General features: G+C 42.3%; 2 protein-coding genes across 2 annotated transcripts in view; both read right to left on the bottom strand.

Annotated features, from left to right (window-relative positions):
- Window positions 1-3854, bottom strand: part of ZMPSTE24 (zinc metallopeptidase STE24) — a 56073-nt gene extending 52219 nt beyond the window's left edge. Inside the window, exons 1-2 of the mRNA XM_082613068.1 lie at window positions 3654-3854; window positions 1524-1670 (exon numbers count right to left, since the gene is read on the bottom strand). Of these exons, the coding sequence (XP_082469194.1) occupies window positions 1524-1670; window positions 3654-3776 (270 nt within the window). The 5' untranslated portion in view covers window positions 3777-3854. The remainder of the gene's footprint in view (window positions 1-1523; window positions 1671-3653) is intronic.
- Window positions 3855-12137: 8283 nt separating this feature from the next.
- Window positions 12138-14861, bottom strand: TMCO2 (transmembrane and coiled-coil domains 2). The gene is given in 3 exon segments (XM_082613623.1): window positions 12138-12355; window positions 12359-12622; window positions 14622-14861. Coding segments are annotated over 3 exon segments (546 nt in total). The 5' UTR covers window positions 14856-14861; the 3' UTR covers window positions 12138-12307.
- Between the last annotated feature and the right edge of the window lie 5557 nt (window positions 14862-20418).

The following is a 20418-nucleotide window of genomic DNA, read 5'->3' as shown; positions in this document are numbered from 1 at the left end:
GGGGTAGAAAACCAAGAACTGGTCTGTGGTGGCAGGGGGAATCTTACTCATTTTATGTGTAAAGCATATATATATATATATATATATATATGTATATATATGTGTGTATATATATGTGTGTGTATATATATATGTGTGTGTGTGTGTGTGTGTGTGTATATATATATATATATGTATACATACAGTACAGAAACAGACATACAGTATACCTCTGGTATTAAAATTTCATGGAGGGGCAACTAGGAAAATTGGCTAAAAAGGTACCAGGGTCAGGGGCCAGGGGAGATCATGAAAAGAAGACTGAGAAACACGGCTCTGTACCTTACAGCCTCTCTTCTTTTAGCATGGGGGAAGACTGGCCCTGTTTTACTAAGTAAAAATTATCTGTCACTCATTATTTCATTCAATACATATGAATTATGTGCTTATTATATGTCAGGTACTAGGTATAAAATGATGAACAAGACTTTAAAGTACCCTATCTTTAGGGAACTACCAGTCTGTCAGCTAAACAGGCAAATTCAATATAATATGCTAAGTACTCTGATAGAAATAATGATGGGATGCTACTTTATCCAGACTTGAGGGATGGGGAAGTTTCAGACGGTTTCTTAGAAGAGATGATGTCTCAGCTGGATCCTAATGGAACAGTAGGGATTTATCAGGCCCCAGTGAGAGAGTGGAGACGAAGTGGGAGAGGAAGGGCACCCCAGACAGAGATACCAGCATGTGAAAAGACTCAAGGTCATAAGAAACCAAGCTGGGTATGAGATGGACAATAAAGAAGCGGAAAGAATTTGGGGGAAGGAATAAAAAGATGAGGCTCAAGTAAGCAACTGCCAGGTCAAAAGGACCTCATAAAGCGTGCCAAGAAATTTGGACTTTACCCTGAAGGAAACAGCGGGCCAGCAAAAGGTTTTATGTAGGAGAATAACATGATCAGAATCGTGTTTCAGGATTCCTTGCGCTACAATGTAGAGGACAGGTTACAGAGTTGAGAGGCAGGAAGAGGAGCTGGGATTGCTACAAGAATAACCTACAACAAAAGGTTCTTTTTTGAGACTTCACTGGTGGTCCAATGTGTAAGACTCTGTGCTCCCAATGCAGGGAGCCCAGGTACAATCCCTGGTCAGGGAACTAGATCCCACATGCCTCAACTAAGAGTTCGCATGCTGCAACTGAAAGATCTCGCATGTTGCAAGGAAGATCTGGCATGCAGCAATGAAGATCCCACGTGCCCCAATGCAGCCAAATAAATAAATATTTTTTTTAAAAAGTTCTTTTTCATACCTGGCCTCAGGGTGACAGTTACCATATTCTACAGTTTTCAACTGCCTAAACAGTTATGTTTCTGCCTCTTTTGCTCCACACTCATTACCATCAATAACAAAGGTTAAGAAAGCATTCTGGGATTTGTAGGTGTGGTACCCTCTTTTGTGTCACAAAAATACAAAAATGAAAATAAACATTCCGAAGTATTAAATAAGTTGACAGACTGTTTCCCCAAGAAGTAAATTACTCACAGTGCCTTCAGTCTCTGAATAGAGTCCTGACCAGAAGCTGAAAGTACTTTTATCCAGCTGATACAGTCGAGATTTCTCAAATGTTTCTGAATCCATGATCTGTCCTAACTCCAGTGGTACATGAGTTGTTGTTTTATATATCCGTCTCTGAAATATTTTGAAGAAAACACCTTAAGGAAACAGTCAAGCTAACTCATTACTTATTATAATAGTCATTTACGATCAAACTTTGGTTTATAACAATAACTTGTCACTTAAGCCTGTTGAATTTGCTTTATACATACACAAATACTGCGTTTGATGAAGTACACTGACCACTATAACAACTCGTGCAGGAAAGTAAAAGCATGAGAGAACCTGCAACTAGTTGACTAGGTGCAACCTTAAAATCAAAGCTGTCACACGCTTTGGTTTGCAGAGGTAAACCAAAATTGTAACATTACAAAGAGTACTACTCATCCAGGTATAGCATACATCCTATAATATAGAAAATAAATTCATGGACAGAAGGAAGTAAATATGCTATTCATGAGTTTTAACAGATAATGTGGCTAGTCATTAAATTTGATTCTAGAAGCCAAATTAAGGGAAATTTGAGGAATGACAGAAACAGATCAGGTCTTCAAGAAAGACAAACTTTCTCGTTATACCAAATTCTAGAAAGTAATTTCAGCCCATGGTACATAATACAGAGAACAGATACCAAACAATATAATGGACAGCATTTTCTACAATGGTTTTACAATAAATCTCTATTCTCTATTTATTATTGGATACCTTACCAAACCCTTGATAAAGGGCATTACATGAAAGCATAACTGAAGAAAGAAGACATTATTGAAAGGTAGTTACTGTAACTAGGCTTATTATTAAAGTAAGACAAGTAGGTAGATGTTCAATACCCCATCTCCAATTTAGACAGTACATACTGTGTGCTTACTTTCTGCAAAGGATCTTCCGTAGGCCTACAGCATTCTGTACTAATGAAGCTATCTTAAGAGCTAGTCAGAGAACCTAGTGCTAAACAGCTTAACACCTCTTTGAATATCCTGGACTAAAAAAAGAAATCTAGATATAACCCAGACAATGACAGATATAGAAAATTTTTTAATTTTCAATTTAAAGATTCATACAGAATGTACTCTGAGAGGAGAAATTTGCAGAGGAAAAAGATTGTAGTGCTCAAGGAAAAGGTTCCAGCAGTTAAAAAAAGAAAGGTTTTCCTAACCATTACAGTTGACTTGATTCAGTGCCAACACAGAAGAAAACCAGCAGTGAAAGACTGCCATAAAGTGGTCAATTAAACTTCAAATCTATCTCATTTAAAAGATCAGATCTCAGAAATTCCCTGGTGGTTCAATGTTTAGGACACCGAGCTTCTACTGCCCGCCAGGGTGGGAGAACTAAGATCCCACAGGCCACATGGTGCAGCCAAAAAATAAATAAATAAATAAAGTTCATATCTCTAATCCATCAAACTGTTAATTGTGATTATCTCCAGGGAACTGTTATTAAGTAACTTTAACTTTCTACTTTACTGTTTAATTGTTTGAATAAAAACAATAAAGAAGCTTTTAAGAAAATGTTCTTTGGGCAAAAACAACAATATACACTTTTTTTTCTTTCTTTTTTATTTTTTAAAGGGAAAAGAGTTCAGGTCTTTGGAAGGACTGAGAAATCTTCATTTTCAGAAAATGGCTTCCCAGTGCTGTGGTTGAGCATGACACAAATATCATGGGGAAGTTGTGATTCTAAAATTTTAGCATCTTCTTTCTGAAGGTTTATGAGTTGCTGCCAAAAATAAAGGAAGTAAGTCTGGGCCCGAGAATCCTTAGGAAGCTGTGAGGCAGGTACAAAAGCTCAGGCCTGAAAAGGCGGCAGCCCTGCCTACCCTCTCACCAGACCCTAAGCGGCCTGGGGCCCATGATCACGTTGCTGAAAACGTCCTGAAGCACCAGATCCCCTCAAGGCCTACCCCATCATCGGGCCAAGTTAGGAGGCTCAGTTGGGACCCATAAGGTCGGGGCCGGTGCTGGGGCCGCAGCAATCATCCAGGGACTTGGAGTCGAGACCGAGGCTGGCCTAGAGCTGGCCGGGTGTCGGGGTCAGGTGGGCCCTGTCTAGGCTCACCTGCCGCCGTGCTAGGAAGGTCTCCCAAAGATACACTGTCCAGGAGAAGAGCAACACGGCCCCGAAGATACGCTTCTCGGCCGACATCTCCCACATCGCGTCCAGCGACGCCCACATCCCCATGACCACCCCGTTCCGCCGGCTCCTTCAGCGAGCACTGGTGCCACACCGACACCCGTCCCCTCAGAGCATCCCTGCAGTGTCACAGCGATATCCGTCCCTCCCGAGAGCCCCTATACCGACACCCGTCCCATCCCACGCCCTCTGCTCAGCCCGCAGTGTTACACAAACACTCTTCCCCCGGCTGACGCTCCCTAGGGCCGCCTAGTGTCTGCAGAACAGGATAAGCTCCTCCTTCCTCACTTCCGGCCCACAGTCCGAGTTCCGACCTGCGCCAGCCGCGGCTCCCCTGAGCTGCGTTGCACCGACATTCTTTCCCCTCCCCTTCACGGCGTGTTCCTGCCGAGGGTCCGGCTTCCCTACTGGGCCTGGCAGAGCCGCGGACTCTCCGCTTTCTAGCCTTCCGAGTGGCCATTTCTTCTCTTCGTTCTGGGGCTTGCCCTGGCCGGGCTGCAGCCTGCGCCGTTCTTTCCGCGGTCAGGACCACTGGTCTTCGGGCTAAGCGGGAACGGACAGAGTGGGCCGCCGCTCCCGCCCTGAGGTAGCTGGGAAGAACAGAGGAGCCGGCTTCCCACGCTCTATAAATCATTCCTCTGAACTGGTGCTACTCAGACTGTGGTGTGTTCATCCCTGGGATACCTTAAGACTAAAGTTAAGAGCGGGACTAGGCATTATAAGTGTGTTTTGGCCTCTATTGGGCTGTTCTGAATTCAGGCATATTAGAGAGTGGGTAATGAGTTTTGTTTTTGTTTTGAACCCCTCGTGCAGCTTGCAGGTCTTAGTTCCCCCACCAGGGATTGAACCCGGGGCCGCGGTAGTGAAAGCCCAGAGTCCTAACCACTGGACCGCCAGGGAAGTCCCGTAGGCAACATTTTTTGTTTACTGAAATGGCAGGCAGCATTTTTTTTTTGTCCACAAAACCAAAGAATTGATTAATATTCTAACAAAACTACAAGTCTTATCATACATTAATGTGAATAATATTTCTCGGCACCGTATCTACTAAAACAAAATAATAAAATTGAAAGTGGACCCTGCTTATCTAACAGTAAGAAATAGTCATTCAGATACATGAATTAATTGGTGGAGAAGCCCCATCTGTCTCACTGAGAGATGCATTTCCAGTAGAATTTTACCTTTTATATTTATGTATTATCGAATTTGTAATCGTGTCAAAAGAGCAGCCACATGTTAAAAGGTAATTGTAAAATTACTTAGTTCAGATGAATTCTTTCTAATATGTGGAGCCATACAATTACAGGAAAAAATTTTAAATTTTACTTTAATACATTTTTATTGCAAAGATGTGATCAGTAAAATGTTTTTCAAACATAAAAAGTGTTACATTTGGATAACATTTTATGGGGAAGTGGAACATAAATATAAGTTATAAAGGAACAGTGTAGAATTATCGAATGTTAAAGAGCTCATTCATGTACTTTTAAATGGGTGATGGTTATTCAGTTGTTATGTAGATTCTGTTGGACACACTATGAAGAATGATTTAACAGTTTTAAATTGTCATTATTTACAATTTGCGAGAATTTACATCCATTGCAAACTATTTCAATTTATGATGAAAACTTTTAGATACCAACTTAAAAATATGAGGGGATAAACATTTTTTCAGAATGCTCACTTGGACTATCACTGCTATGTCCTCTTCAGTCTTGTCTTCTCCTATCTGGGTCCATCCAGCCTGCTGCAGTTGGTCCAAATCCTCACAAAGCCCCTGCCACCCAAACTGTGTGGCTAAGGGCACAGGTTTAGAGTCGTTGTTTACGTTCTAGTCACAGCTGCACCACATAGTAACAGCTTAACCCCTCTGTGCATCATTTCCTCATCAGTAAAATGAGACTAATAGTATTTACCCCCTCACACTGTGAGGATCCAATGAGAAAAATCATGTAAAACTCTTAGTCGTGTGTCTGGCTCTGAATAAGTGCCCGATAACGATGAGCTGCTAGCTCGCCATGCTTGGGAAAATTGCTCCATAGTCGATCTGTCACCGTGTGTCGAGGAGCTAAGGGATCAGGAAGCTGGTATGAGGTTTCTAAAATTCAAAACTGGAATTCACTCATTTAGTCAACAAATACTGTGTGTCTGCTAAGTACCAGACAGGGTTCTAGGTGCTGGGGATATAGCAGTGAACCAAAGCCCCTTCCTCTCCTGAAACTTAACATTCTTAGTGGGCTAGGGTGGATGAGGAGTTGACAGATAAGAAGCATATATGTAACAGTAAAAGCGGAGGACGTGACAAGTGCTATGAAGAAAAAGCAGGGAAAGAGGGATGCAGTGTGTTGGCAGGGGCACTGTAAGGTGGTCAAGGAAGACCTCTCAGGTTGTTACACAGAGACTGGGTCACCTCTTGGTGGGTATCGAGCCACAAAACACAACCAATGGGAATTCCCTGGCGGTCCAGTGGTTAGGACTCCGTGCTTTCACTGCCGAGGGCCTGGGTTCAGTCCCTAGTCGGGGAACTAAGATATTGCAAGCCGCGTGGCACAGCCAAAAACAAAAACAAAAGACACAACCTAGCCAAAGAGTGGGAGAAGGAAGGATTTACTACTTGCAGCAAGTAAGGAGAACACCAAGGATCTTTCCCAAAGCAGTCTCCCCGAACAGCAAAATTGGGGGAGTTTAAGCATATGCATGAAGGAGCTTGAGCACAGGAGAATTCAGCATAGCATTGGGGCAAAGGTTGCCAGAGCCCAAGCTCTAGTTGACTGAAGTCATGAGGGTCAGAAAAGGTCAGCACCATCATTCCTTAGGTTCCACCCAGTTTGGGATCTTTGCATGTAGTTACCATCCTTCACCTGGGTGGGGACTTAAGTTCCTGAAGAACAGCTCAAAGATATGTACCAGATTGTTATAGGACTCTGTTTTAGCGCTGAACTATTGTTTCTTTTCTTTCTTTTTTTTTTTTTTTTTTTTTTTTACTGGTGTATAGTTGTTTTACAATGTTGTATTAGTTTCTACTGGACAGCAAAGTGGAGTTCCCTGTGCTATACAGCAGGTTCTCATTAATTATCTGTTTTATACATATTAGTGTATATACGTCAATCCCAATCTCCCAATTCATCCCACCTCTCTTTTCCCCCATTGGTGTCCATACGTTTGTTCTCTACGTCTGTGTCTCTATTTCTGCCTTGCAAACCAGTTCATCTGTACCACTTTTCTATATTCCACAAATATGCGTTAATATACAATATTTTGAACTATTGTTTCTTGACTGCTTTTCCTTTGTTCCTGCCTTCTTTTGTTCCCTTAAGCTCATTAATTACTGAGACCTGTTCAAGGGCAAGCATTGTGGCCAGGCTTAGATCACAAAATGGCATAGGCCTAAAATGGCTTCTCTTATATCAAGAAAGCCATGCCTGGTTCTTTTTCTCTCGGGACCCCTACCCTATCTGCTTACAAGATTAGCTGACAGTTGAGTACAGACCCAAAGAAAGTAAGAGAAGAAGCCAAGGCGTGTGGGTCTGGGAAAAGTATGCCATGCACAGTGAACAGCAAGAGCAAAGGCCCTGAGGTGTGACGATGCTTAGCATATTTGAGGAGTAGTAAGAGAGTGGGGAAAGAGTGGAAAAAATAAGAAGATCATGCCGTAATGCAAAGTCTTTTAGTTAAGAACTTGACCTTTACTCAGAGGGAAATAATAAGCCATTGGAAGGTTTTGAACAGAGAAGTAAAATGATCTTTTCAGCTACTCTGTAGAGAATAAATTGAAAGGGGACACAGATGGAAGCAGGGAGTCCAGTTAGGAGGCCAATTCATAAATCCAGGTGAGACATGCTGGTGGCTTGGACTAGGGTGGTAGGGGTGGAGGGAGAAGGGAATCATGGAAAGTGAGTAATAACTTGTTCCCCTTTGCAGAAAGATAGTGTTAATAGATGGGCTGGTCCATGTGGAGACTGACATGAGAGCCTCAAAACGGTATTGTCAGGGTTTTGCCAAAGAAGAGGATAAGGATGCTTCTCCCTAGAGTGGTGGCCACTGGTGTAAGGTAGTTCATCTATCGCATCTAACCTGAATGATAAAATGGCTCTCAAACCCTTTCCCTATTTTGCCTTGATTCTCTGTTCGCCAGGCATCCAAGATCGCTTAATTGATGCCTTGGACATAAGTGATCTGATCAAGAAAATAATGACCCCCCACTAGGAATGAATACTTGGTATCAATCTCTTATGATTGTGGTGAGAATCATGTATCTTTTCTGGGGAACTGAGGGCCAGGAACAAGGTGACCCCGAAACCGTGTAACAGATTGGGACTTGAACCCATGGTCTTTTAACTGAGATCACACCTGGTCTCAGGACTTAATGAAGCTCAGGTTCTTGATGTCTCATCACAGCAAGAATTCAGTGAGCGACAAAGTGATAGGTAAGAAGTGGATTTATTTAGGGAGAAACACGCTCCACAGACAGTGTGGGCCATCTCAGAAGGTGAGAGTGGCCCCAGGGTATGGGGTTGTCAGTTGTTATAGGGGTGGGTAATTTCATAGGCTAATGAGTGGGAGGAGTATTCCAGCTATTTTGGGGAAGGGGTGGGGATTTTCAGGAATTGGGCCACTGCCCACTTTTTTTTTAAATTTTTTAATTTAATTTAATTTTTTTATACAGCAGGTTCTTATTAGTCATCATTTTATACACATCAGTATATACATGTCAATCCCAATCTCCCAATTCATCACACCACCACCACCCACCCACACCACTTTCCCCCCTTGGTGTCCCTACGTTTGTCCTCTACATCTGTCTCTCTATTTCTGCCCTGCAAACTGGTTCATCTGTACCATTTTTCTAGGTTCCACATATATGCATTAATATACGATATTTGTTTTTCTCTTTCTGACTTACTTCATTCTGTATGACAGTCTCTAGATCCATCCACGTCTCAACAAATGACCCAATTTCGTTCCTTTTTATGGTTGAGTAATATTCCATTGTATATATGTACCACATCTTCTTTATCCATTCGTTTGTTGATGGGCATTTAGGTTGCTTCCATGACCTGGCTATTGTAAATAGTGCTGCAATGAACATTGGGGTACATGTGTCTTTTTGAATTACGGTTTTCTCTGGGTATATGTCCAGTAGTGGGATTGCTGGGTCATATGGTAATTCTATTTTTAGTTTTTTAAGGAACCTCCATACTGTTCTCCATAGTGGCTGTATCAATTTACATTCCCACCAACAGTGCAAGAGGGTTCCCTTTTCTCCACACCCTCTCCAGCACTTGTTGTTTGTAGATTTTCTGATGATGCCCATTCTAACTGGTGTGAGGCAATACCTCATTGTAGTTTTATTTTTTAATTAATTAATTTATTTATTTATTTATTTTTATTTTTGGCTGCGTTGGGTCTTTGTTGCTGCATGCGGGCTTTCTCTGGTTGTGGCGAGCAGGGGCTACTGTTCGTTGAGGTGCGCGGGCTTCTCATTGTGGTGGCTTCTCTTGTTGTGGAGCACTTTTTGACCTTTATGGTCGGCCTTGGAATGGTCATGGTGCCTCTGGGTGTGTCATTCTACTAGACCTTGAGCCTCAGTATACACTCACTGTAATACAGCGCGCTGTATTACAGTGAGTGTATACTGAGGCTCAAGGTCTAGTAGAAGTCGACTTGTCTGCCATCTTGGACCTATTTGTTTCTAATCAGTTTATGTCGTGTCCTCAGGCTATGTCATTCTTTTAAAGGTTGTGCCCTGCCCCCTTCCCTCCTGTTTCAACCCCATCAGTTTCTTTTGCATCTAACTCATTCTATCCTCTGTCTCGCACACAGACTACCAAATCTATGTTACTCCCCTGTTTAAAAACCTTCACTGGGCCATTACCAACAGTATGGCATGAACTTTAAGGCCCTTCATTACCTGACATCACGCTACTCTTCTAGACCTTCTTCTGATACTTTCCTTTTTTTTTTTGCGGTACGCGGGCCTCTCACTGTTGTGGCCTCTCCCGTTGCGGAGCACAGGCTCCGGATGCGCAGGCTCAGCGGCCATGGCTCACGGGCCTAGCCGCTCCGTGGCATGTGGGATCTTCCCGGACCGGGGCACAAACCCGTGTCCCCTGCATCGGCAGGCGGACCCTCAACCACTGCGCCCAGGGAAGAAGCCCTGACACTTTCCTTTGATATACCCCAGAGCGGTAACCAAGACAAGAAGACTGGAACTATGCATGAAGGCACTGAAATTTAGCACAAAAAATTGAGACACTGACTTTAAAAGATTGCATGGCACTCCTTCAGCAGCACAGTTAAAAAACTTCCCACCTACACTGTCAGATAATGCACATTGTTGATAACTCCCATCTGTTCTGTTCACATCATAAATTAAGGCTGATTTGAGGATGAGGTTAGTGTGTCCTTCCCTGAGGCCAAAATCCTTCACTGTTGCTCTGGAAATAGGCAGTTCTCAGTCACCCTGAAACTCTCCTTGCCCTCCAAGTAGGCCATCCTCTTTTTCACATGGCTCTGTGGTAAGCCCACCAGCAGGAATACTTTCCATTTCAGTGTCTGCCTGTGTAACCCCTTATGGGACAACTCAGTGTCACCTCCTCTGCCAAGGCTTTCCTGGCCCCGCCCTGTATTCACTAGCCTGTTTTTGCACTACACAGTGAAGTCTCATCTTTATTCAGGAGCTGCATTTTAACTCCCATGCACTGGACAAAAATTATGATCAGAATTACCTGCAGCAATCCCTTAGGAAGATGTCACTTGTCATGCCAAAACCTTGGTTCTCTGTACACTGATGCCAAACAGAAATATAGAGACAGAGTTATGGAGGAGAAAGAAAGAGTGGCTTTATTTCTTTGCCAGGCAGAGAGGGAACACAGCAGGCCAGTGCCTCAAGAACTGTGTCCCCCCTCGTCCGGGGTAGTGGTCAGGGGTATGTGATAAGGATCAAGGCAGCTGACAGTCTTGCATTCTTTCTTCAGCAAAGTTGCAAAAGGGTGGGGTTGCTGACAGGATTAGGGTGTGTGCAGGGTCTCTGGTGGTCTCCTAATCTTGATGAGCTTCTCTGGCCCCTTTAATCCTGCCTCAGATGGTTTCCTGGCTGCTCCTCCCTAGATTAGCAACTGTTCGAATCTGCCCTTTGGAACTCAGGGAAGGTCATGGAGGCTGGAATCTTGCCTACAAGAAATGGGGGACAAAAAACCCCCCATGCCCGGGAACCCCACAGGGCCCTGCTCGGCATCACTTGGGAGACGGCTGTGTTGTCTCCTGTGGAACAAGGCAGCCAGTTTTCCTCCAGCATGGCAACAAACCACTGTTTATAAAGTATTTCATTTAGGTGTCAGATGGTTACAAACTGTTTCAATGACTGTAATCACATTTACTGTGGCAAAATGCACACACTATAAGGTTTGTGCAATCTGAGACCCACTGAGACGACCATCTACCACCATCTCCCCAGTATGCCATCTTTCTCAGCAGGGGACACACTCATTGAGTGGAATGGCAGGTAGGTGCTTCCTTCCCTTCTTCCCTCCCTGCTAAGCTAGGATTCACATGAGGAGAATTCACCTAAGCTAAGATATGACCCTTGTTCTGTATTATCTTTTTTTTTTTTTTTTTTTTGGCTGCACAGCTTGCGGGATCTTAGTTCCCTGACCAGAGATTGAACCCACGACCTCGGCAGTGAAAGCGCGGAGTCCTAACCACTGGACGGCCAGGGAATTCCCTGTATTATTTTATTTATTTATTTTTTTGCGGTACGCAGGCCTCTCACTGTTGTGGCCTCTCCCGTTGCAGAGCACAGGCTCCGGACGCGCAGGCTCAGCGGCCATGGCTCACAGGCCTAGCCGCTCTGCGGCATGTGGGATCTTCCCGGACCGGGGCACAAACCCGTGTCCCCTGCATCGGCAGGTGGACTCTCAACCACGGCGCCACCAGGGAAGCCCTCCCTGTATTATTTTTATAATTCCTTGTTCTGAAATGACCTGTCCAACCAACCAGAGTGCTCCAGAAGCACTCAGAACAGATTCCCAAGGATGATCACAATGCTTTCTTAGCACAGAATAAGAATTAGTAAAAGTTGGATGAAATCAAACAATCTCCTTTATGTCCAGCCCCACCCTTGCCCACCTCTGAATAATTAATGCAGGGAGACTCCAGGCCACATATTTATCTTTAGGCCAAAAATCAGCACAAGAGCCAGCCTCCCTCTCTATAGGACAGTCCACAGCATCACCCTTAACAGCACTTTCTTGCTGTTTTTATTATATCAAATCCAACCTCTTCAGCATGGAGCTCAAGGCCACATCGCTGACCACTCTCCCTTCTTTTCCCACTCCCATGATTCCTTTTCTATATGGCTGCTTAGGGTCTCCAGCCTGCCAAGTGGGCACCACAATCTCAGATATTTTTAACCACCACGATCCCCCACGTAACCCCACCACACACACAAGTGGAAGCTGGGCCCTGCTGAATAGAGAGCCAGTCCTGGCTGGGTAATTTCAATATAGTTCTCTGTCTTTATTGATAGACCACTGCACACATGAGGGAAACAGTGCTTTTCTAGAAAAGACTGGAGTCCATCACATTTCAGATGTGGATGTAAACCCTGATGTAAGCAAGGGACTCTGTCAGTCAGAGCAGCTGCAGTAGCGCTCAGAGGAGCAATCCCTCTCTGTGGCAGGTTTTTGGGAAATGATCATCCTTTCCAGGTCCTTCATTTTGTCTTCCACTGTCTGAAGTTTCTTCAGAATTTTCTCTTGCAGATCCAAAGATAGGAAGATATTATTGTCTTGAAATGGGAGACCATTCCCTTCTGGGTTGACCAGCAAAGCCTGAAAAAAATCTGAGCCTTTCTTGTAAAGTTTGTAGAGTGTGATTGCAAACAACAATATTTTCTAAAATAAAACAACAGAAGTTGAATGTTACTTGTTTGTTCATGTGAAATGCCACAGTTTACTGTAGATGCAAAAGCAAAAGATGACTCTAAAAGTAATAATAATCCCTTATTCCTATGCCAAGGCTTCTAACAAAACATCTTCACACCTATTTTGTCTTTTGATCTTTATCACAAAATGGAGTGGTAGGCAGGTCAGGGATTATTATAATTAATATAATTAATAAAGATTATAACAGTAGATACTGTTTGCTGAAAGTCTGCCTCATGCAAGGCTCTGTGCTAGGAGTTTCCTTCCCTATGCAGGACCTATTTATGTAGTAAAAAACAGAGCTGGATAACCATTTAGATGCCTTCCAGTTTGGACTTGGTCATTGTCCAAGGTCATATACTTGGAAATGGTAGAGCCAGGACTGGAATCCAGGAATTCTGATTTCCATGTATATTCTCTTAGGACACAGTGGTCTGAAACACTGGATTTCCTGGTCATAGAAAAAAAAATTTTTTAATGTGCTAGGACAGAGTCCTGGTAGGAAAAGAAAAAAAAATCATCTTTTTTCCTTATAATAACTAGCACTGCTTATTGAGTACTACTGTGTGCTAAGCTTTATACATACAAGATCTCCTTTAATCCTCACCAAAACCTGAGGGAGACACTGTTAGCAAACCGATTTCACAGATAAGGAAACCGGGGTTTACAGGCTAAGTAGTTGCTTTCAGATCACACAGCAAGTGACAGAATGAAGAAGCCCCCGTAGTCTGACTCCAGAGCTTATTAACCACTCTGTTATACTACCTCTTTTTCTTGGCTGAGGTGTCTGGAGGGCTGCGAATTCATCTTTCTGATTGAATTAAACAATAACCAAACGAGCAGAACCCGGAAGTACAGATAAGAGTTTGGTGTTTTGCCTTCTATTCTTCTATATTCTAATTGAAATACATGTATATGAACATGTAGACACACAAATCCCTGTTGGGGATTTAGGTCAGTTGCACTATATTAAATGAGATTTTCGGAGAAGAATTTAATTTAGAATCCTAAAAATTGGGTTCAAATCTCAGCTTTGCCAGCTTTTACAATCTATGTCACCTTGGGTCAGTGATAACCAAGTTCCCTCACCTACAAAATGGAGATAATAATCCCTGCCCTGCCTACCATGCAAGGTTTTGAGAGGTTAAGAGAATGCATGTGACTGATTTCTCAACAGTAGTGACATGAAAATAAGTGAATGCTACAAAATAATCCAGTAATAACTTATCTCAGCATTTACCAAGTAAACCAGTCACCCTTTAACAAAGCCCTCTTTAAATCCCGTCTCCTTAAATTTAGGCTGAACTTCAATGCACCTCAGTTTCCTTGTTCGTCATATGAAAATAACCTCTATTTCATGGAATTGTTGGGATTCTCAAAGCATTTTAACTATATTGTCAATATAGCTATTATTGGTAATTAAACAGAGGTATGTATGTAAAATCCTAAATGTTTTTCATAATCCTAGCTAATTGTACTCCTATTCCCAAAAAGAGCCCCTGTATATTCATTGTGATGTCTAAATAAATATACATGCTTCCTCATCAGTTACAGAGCAAAGGCACAGTAAGAACAGAAAGGCGAAACCCAAGATCCCAGTTATACTTGCAGTGCTATTCTATAAGAGGTACTCCACACGGTGTCTGGCACACGGTTAGACATTCAAAGATGAATACGAATATATGATCAAATAAATTTGGAGGTAAGGCTGCCTTCTCAGATTATGAACTTCTTTAATGTGTTTTATTATAAGACAAGCCAAAGATCATTGTGAGAAAGACCATTTTTATGCCAAAAACCTAACTGATGGAAGTTTTTAAGGATAACATAGTTTCAACCAACTTCAGAGACAAAGGTTCACTCTGCTTTATCTGCGTGGTCTTAAAACTGGGTGGCAGCAATATGGGAGAGAACTGACCAAATTTCAATGTAAAACTATTTAAATTTCTCTGTAACAAAAGAGTATAACCTGAATTGACTGAACACTTCGTTTCCATAAGGCATATACTCCTATTCCGAACAAAATCCAAAAGGAAATCCCCAGGATAACTTGCACAGCCGGAGCAAGATTATCTAGTAGCCCCAAATTTGTTTGCTGAGGCACACTAGTCTCTCCCAGAAAAGTTGCGTGTAGATAATTCCATATCGAGCTCAGAGAGAGATAATCTATTATGATGTCCCACATAGAAGACAAAGATGACATTTTAATATAACAGCAGCTCCAGGAACTGCATGTGCGGAGACTTTAGGAACCTAGATACAAGTTAGGAAGAGTGGTCTGGGAGTCCAGTTCTGAAGCCATTGTGAGCTGTGCTTTGTGATATCACTGTTCTGAAGCTCAGCTTGTTTCCCACTCACCCACCGAACCTTCTCACTCAAAACCAAGCAGACAGTGGCCTGAGTTTTCAGTTCAGTCATAGCACTCTCTCTAATCTTCGGCAAGTCCTAGCTCTAACACAGCACTGTCCAACAGAACTTTCTGCAATGATGGAAATGTTCTCTATTTGCTCTGTCCAACATGGAAGCCACTAGTCACTTGAAATGTGGACAGTGTGGCTGAGGAACTGAATTATATATATATATATATTTTTTTTCTTTTTTTTGCGGTATGCGGGCCTCTCACTGTTGTGGCCTCTCCCGTTGCAGAGAACAGGCTCCGGATGCGCAGGCTCAGCAACCATGGCGCACGGGCCCAGCCGCTCCGCGGCATGTGGGGTCCTCCTGGACCGGGGCATGAACCCGTGTCCCCTGCATCGGCAGGTGGACTCTCAACCACTGTGCCACCAGGGAAGCCCCTGAATTTTATATTTTATTAAATGTCAATTTAAGTAGTCACATGTGGCTAGTGGTTACCCTCTTAAACAGTGTATAGAACATTTCCAACAATCCATGGGATGGAGAGCAATTATTTTCACATTTCAACTGAGAAAACTGAGGTTAAGTGGAGATGAGAGGAGACAGGATTTGAAAAGGACTTTCCTAAAGAGTGAATAGTTTACTTGGTAAATGTGGAGGGGGGTTATTACTGGATCATTTTGTAGCATTTACTTTTTCATATGTCACTACTGCTTAGAAATCGTGATCTTTGGAAAAGCTTTTGACATATTTGAGCCTCATTTTGCTCATCTGTTTACATCTCCTTCATAAGATTTATATTAGGAACAAATGATATAATTTCCTAAGCACTTTGTAAACAGGAGCATGCTGTACCATAACCTATATGCCATGTTATCAAATCCATTATTTACTGACTAGTACCTATCTACTCAACAAGGAGGTATGAAAGTATAAAATATAAGGTCTGTTCCCAAAAATCTTACATGAAAAAAGGTAGTTCACACACAAGCGTATAATATAAATTGTGAGATCATTTACCAAGACAGCAAGAATCCAAAAGAGGGTTTGCACTAAGAGGAGGGGAGGGGCATGATAAGTAAGGAGAGAAAGGGTCAGTTATGACAACTTTTAGAAAAATATCGTCTGACACTATTCTGATTTGTTCATCTGGTTGACTGAAAGAAAGAAAATGAATAGGGAAGCCTGGTGGAGAAAGAATAACTGTTTTGTTCTTGTAGGAATCAGAGGTATGGCAAGTTGCTTGAGGTGTCAGGGACACGTCCAGAAAGAGGAGTCTAGAATGTTGTTGGATATATAGTACCATGTCGAAATGATCTACTGATTTAGGAGCGACTACTAATGATGTTAAACCCATAGTCTGCTAGTGACTGACCACAACCAGAATCTTTTCTAGAAAGGAATACAAATTACTCAGATAAGACTTGGGATTTTACTATAACAAGTTAAACATATGTCAGAAACCATTAAAGAATGATAACCAAAAACTTTTTGGAGAAAAATATGGTTGTGACAATTGAATCATTACCCAAGACTTCCTATACTAGAGGAGATCCCCCTGTTACATGGCACCTTAGACTTTACTTTCAAAGCACTTAACATGATTAAGGTTATTTGTGCAATTTTGGGTTTAATATATCTTTGCTGACTATTGTAAACTCAAGGAAGACAGGGACCATGTCCATTTTATTGACTACTGTATCCCTAGTGCTTAGTATTTAGCAGGCATTCGAATATTTTTAAGTAAATACAAAGTCCCCTAGAAGAATTCCAAATATCTTTATAGCCTAAACTGTTCAATCATCAAGTGCCTATTACCATATTTGTGTACTCGTTTCTATAGAAGCTTTATAGAGTAGCTGTTAAGAGGATAGGCCTTTGGGAGTATAATGGATCTGGGTTCAAATTTTGGCTGTACTATTCACTAACTTTGTTACCTTGGGCAGGTTACTTAACTTGAGGCTCAATATCTTCATTGGTAAAGTGAGAGTAATTCCTACCTTGTAGGGCTACTGTAATGAGAATTCAATAATTTGTGTAAAAGAGGGCAACTATTATTTATAGTGATGTTTATGACCAAATGCAAGGTATTGTGGATCTCAATAGTATAAAGTCCCTCAAAGAGAATCTAGTCTGAAAACCCATTTATTGTTTGACTCCCCTCTTGGACACCTGAACACCTCCAATGATGAATTTATCACCATGCAAGCTATCTCAGCCCACCTTTAGTTTCATCCATCCATCCCTCAGTCACTTCCACATTGTGCCCTATTAGGACTTCTTGACTTACACTGCAACTTATGATTTATGCAGTGCCTACTTTCAAACCTTCACTAGGTTCTTCACTGTCTTTCAAACAAAATCCAAAATCTAGACCATGGTTACAGGCACTAAAATACCTGGCTCCTGCTGACCTATCCAATCCTCTCTCCTACCCCTTTCCCTTTTATTCTCTTAACTCTATAGCTCTACTAGATTTGTCAATGTCACTAACACACCAAGCTGTTGTACCACAAAGCCTTGGCACATAATTGGATTATCCTAACTCCTATTATTTCTTCAGGTTTAAACATTGTTTCCTTTAAGGAAGATTTTCCTGTCCTCTTTTTTGGTTCCCTCAGTCAGGGCATCTTTTGTAGCACTTTTATTTAACTAATTATTTGTAGTGTTTTAATGTCTGTCTTCCTGACTAGACTCTAATCTCCAGGATGCAGGAAACTTACCCTGTCATGTTCAACATTCTCCCCAGGAGCTGGCAGAAGGTGTGTGCCTAGTAAATATTTGGCTATAGCTTTCCCATGCCTCTTGTCTTCTCTTTTCCAGGCTAAACCTGCCAAATACAGGTTGACAGGTTTTTAAATCTCCTGACTATCCCAGTTACTTCCTCAGAGAGGTTCAGGGCTCCAAATGCAGGCCGTCACAGACTATATTTCTGCAAGTGTAGACAAAGCAGGCCTGCTAGCACAGTGGGCCACTCTTTGCAGACTCAGCTGTACAGAATAGGAGGCTGTGTCCCGAATCAGGAGTATAAAGCCGCGAGGCCTCACAGTCTACCATGGGGGTGAAGAGGGGACCAAGCAACTTTTCTGACTTTCAGAAGTTTCTTTCCGAAAGAAAAACTGACTTTTTCATAGGTCACACGATATTCACGAAACAAGTTTCTCCTTTCCACCTCTTTCTCAAATGAGTAACTGTCAACACTGGACATATGACTGGAGTTGTATTTGCATGACCTGGCTTTTACCTATGCTTCAAACTTTATTTCCCACTACTCACTTTCACAAAAAATACAGCTTAATTACAGAACTGTGGTATTTTTGGTACTTTAAATACCACCTGCCACTTTCCATCTTTCTTCCTTCACATTACGTTCCCCTCCCTGATATTTTTCCAGTCAGATGAGATTGGAAACTGGGCTCCACCTCTTCCTAGCCTTTATCAGCTAGGCAAGACACTTCATCCCTCTCAAGTTTTTATCTGTCAAATAAGCATACTAACAGTACTGACTTCATGGAGTTATGAAAATTCAACAAGATAATTTTATGTAAAGTGCTAAAAAAAAGTGTAATTATCCTGCATTCTCACAGCACTTCCCACTTCGTATTCTGGGCCACTGCTTCTATAACTTTTCTGTGCCTATGAATCATCTGGAGATCTTACTGAAAAGCAGATTTTGGACCAGGAGGTCTGGACTTGACATTCTACATTTTGAACAAGCTCCTAGGTGATGCCCATGCTGCTGATCCATGACACTTTGATTAAAATGTTTAAGCTACCCCAGCTCTCACATTAAAGCTCCATGATAGCAGATCCTGTAACAAATCTGCTTTGTTACTTTTATCTCCCCAAATGTCTGGAATTATCTTTAAATATTTGGCTAATGACTAACTCTGTTCTCCAGCGACTGTCCTTCGAAGTGCAGGTCAAAAGTAGGTAACCTGGGACCTAGAGGATAGATTAGGGATGAAATCCCTAGGAAGGCTCATCAAAACCTTTCTTCTCCATCATTCCCCACTCGCTCTCTTTCACACATGTGCTCATGAACATGGGGAAACATGGAAGCAAGAGAATTCTGGGTAAAATTCAAGAATCAAAGTGTCTGGCATTCTTGACTTCCACCTATCATTTTAGGGGGCACAAACTCAGTGCTTCCAGGTCTGTGTCAGGGGCTGGGGACAAACCCCAAAGAGACATCAAGTAAAAATGACAGTACTAAAAACTTCAAAAATAACCCTCTGATCTTCTGTATTATCATATAATCACACATGCTGGTTTTTAACAGAACATTGTCTTCAATAAAGATCAAACGAAGCAAGCCGCTACAACTGAACAGAAAATGATCTTAGGGTCATCTTAAAGCAAACTTTCAATTGGGTTCTGAAAATTAGGGTTTGGTTCCACTGCAAATGGACTCACTTGGTCCTTCCAGGAGGTAGGAGTTAGAGGTGGTTGAATGGATATAGTTGAGTCTATTTTATTTTGGCCGAACTGGGCAGCACGCAGGGTCTTAGTTCCCTGACAAGGGATCGAAACTGCCCCCTGCAGCGGGAGTGCAGAGCCCTACCCACTGGATGACCAGGGAATTCCCCTATATTATTTATTTATTTATTTTAAAATTTCATTTTATTTTTGGCTGCGTTGAGTCTTCGTTGCTGCGTGCAGGCTTTCTCTAGCTGCAGCGAGCCGAAGCAAGCTACTCTTTGTTGCGGTGTGCAGGCTTCTCATTGTGGTGGGTTCTCGTTGCGGAGCACGGGCTCCAGGTGTGCGGGCTCAGTAGTTGTGGCTCGCGGGCTTTAGGGCACAGGCTCTGTAGTTGTGGCTCACTGGCTTAGTTGCTCCGCGGCATGTGGGATCTTCCTGGACCAGGGCTCGAACCCATGTCCCCTGAACTGGCAGGCGGATTCTTAACCATTGTGCCACCAGGGAAGCCCTCCCCTTTATTTTTAAATTTTTACAATTTTTTTTTTTTGCTGGATATAGTTGAGTCTTAAACAAATTAGCAGCTTTCTCTTGGTCTGATCTAAAAATCTCTAGTATTAGGAATTTTAAAAATGAGGCCACTGGTTATTTCTCATGCTCAGATCACAGATAAGGACCTTTCAAAATGATCACCTACGCCTCCTCACTTCATAAGTGAGGAAACTGAAGGTCACAGAAGAAATTAGCCAAAGATCCCAAAGGAGTCAGTAGTGACCTCAACCTCTAAGATGTTCCACTCTGTCACTTTTTCTTTCAACAGAATCTTGTTTGAGAATCCTGTTACCTACTAGGATCTGAGCCAAGAAATGACTTGGGCTTGGGGGGTGCTTTAGACTCTTAGGGTGAGGAGGTGGCAGAATGAAATCCCTGAAGAGCTGATAAAACAAGGTTTAAGGGTCAGAGAAAAGATCTTAAAATCTTAACCAGAGGCA

Source organism: Mesoplodon mirus (genome assembly GCF_964341445.2).
Source record: "Mesoplodon mirus genome assembly, chromosome: 3".
Taxonomy (NCBI): Eukaryota; Metazoa; Chordata; class Mammalia; order Artiodactyla; family Ziphiidae; genus Mesoplodon; species Mesoplodon mirus.
This window is presented reverse-complemented; position numbering and strand designations above follow the sequence as displayed.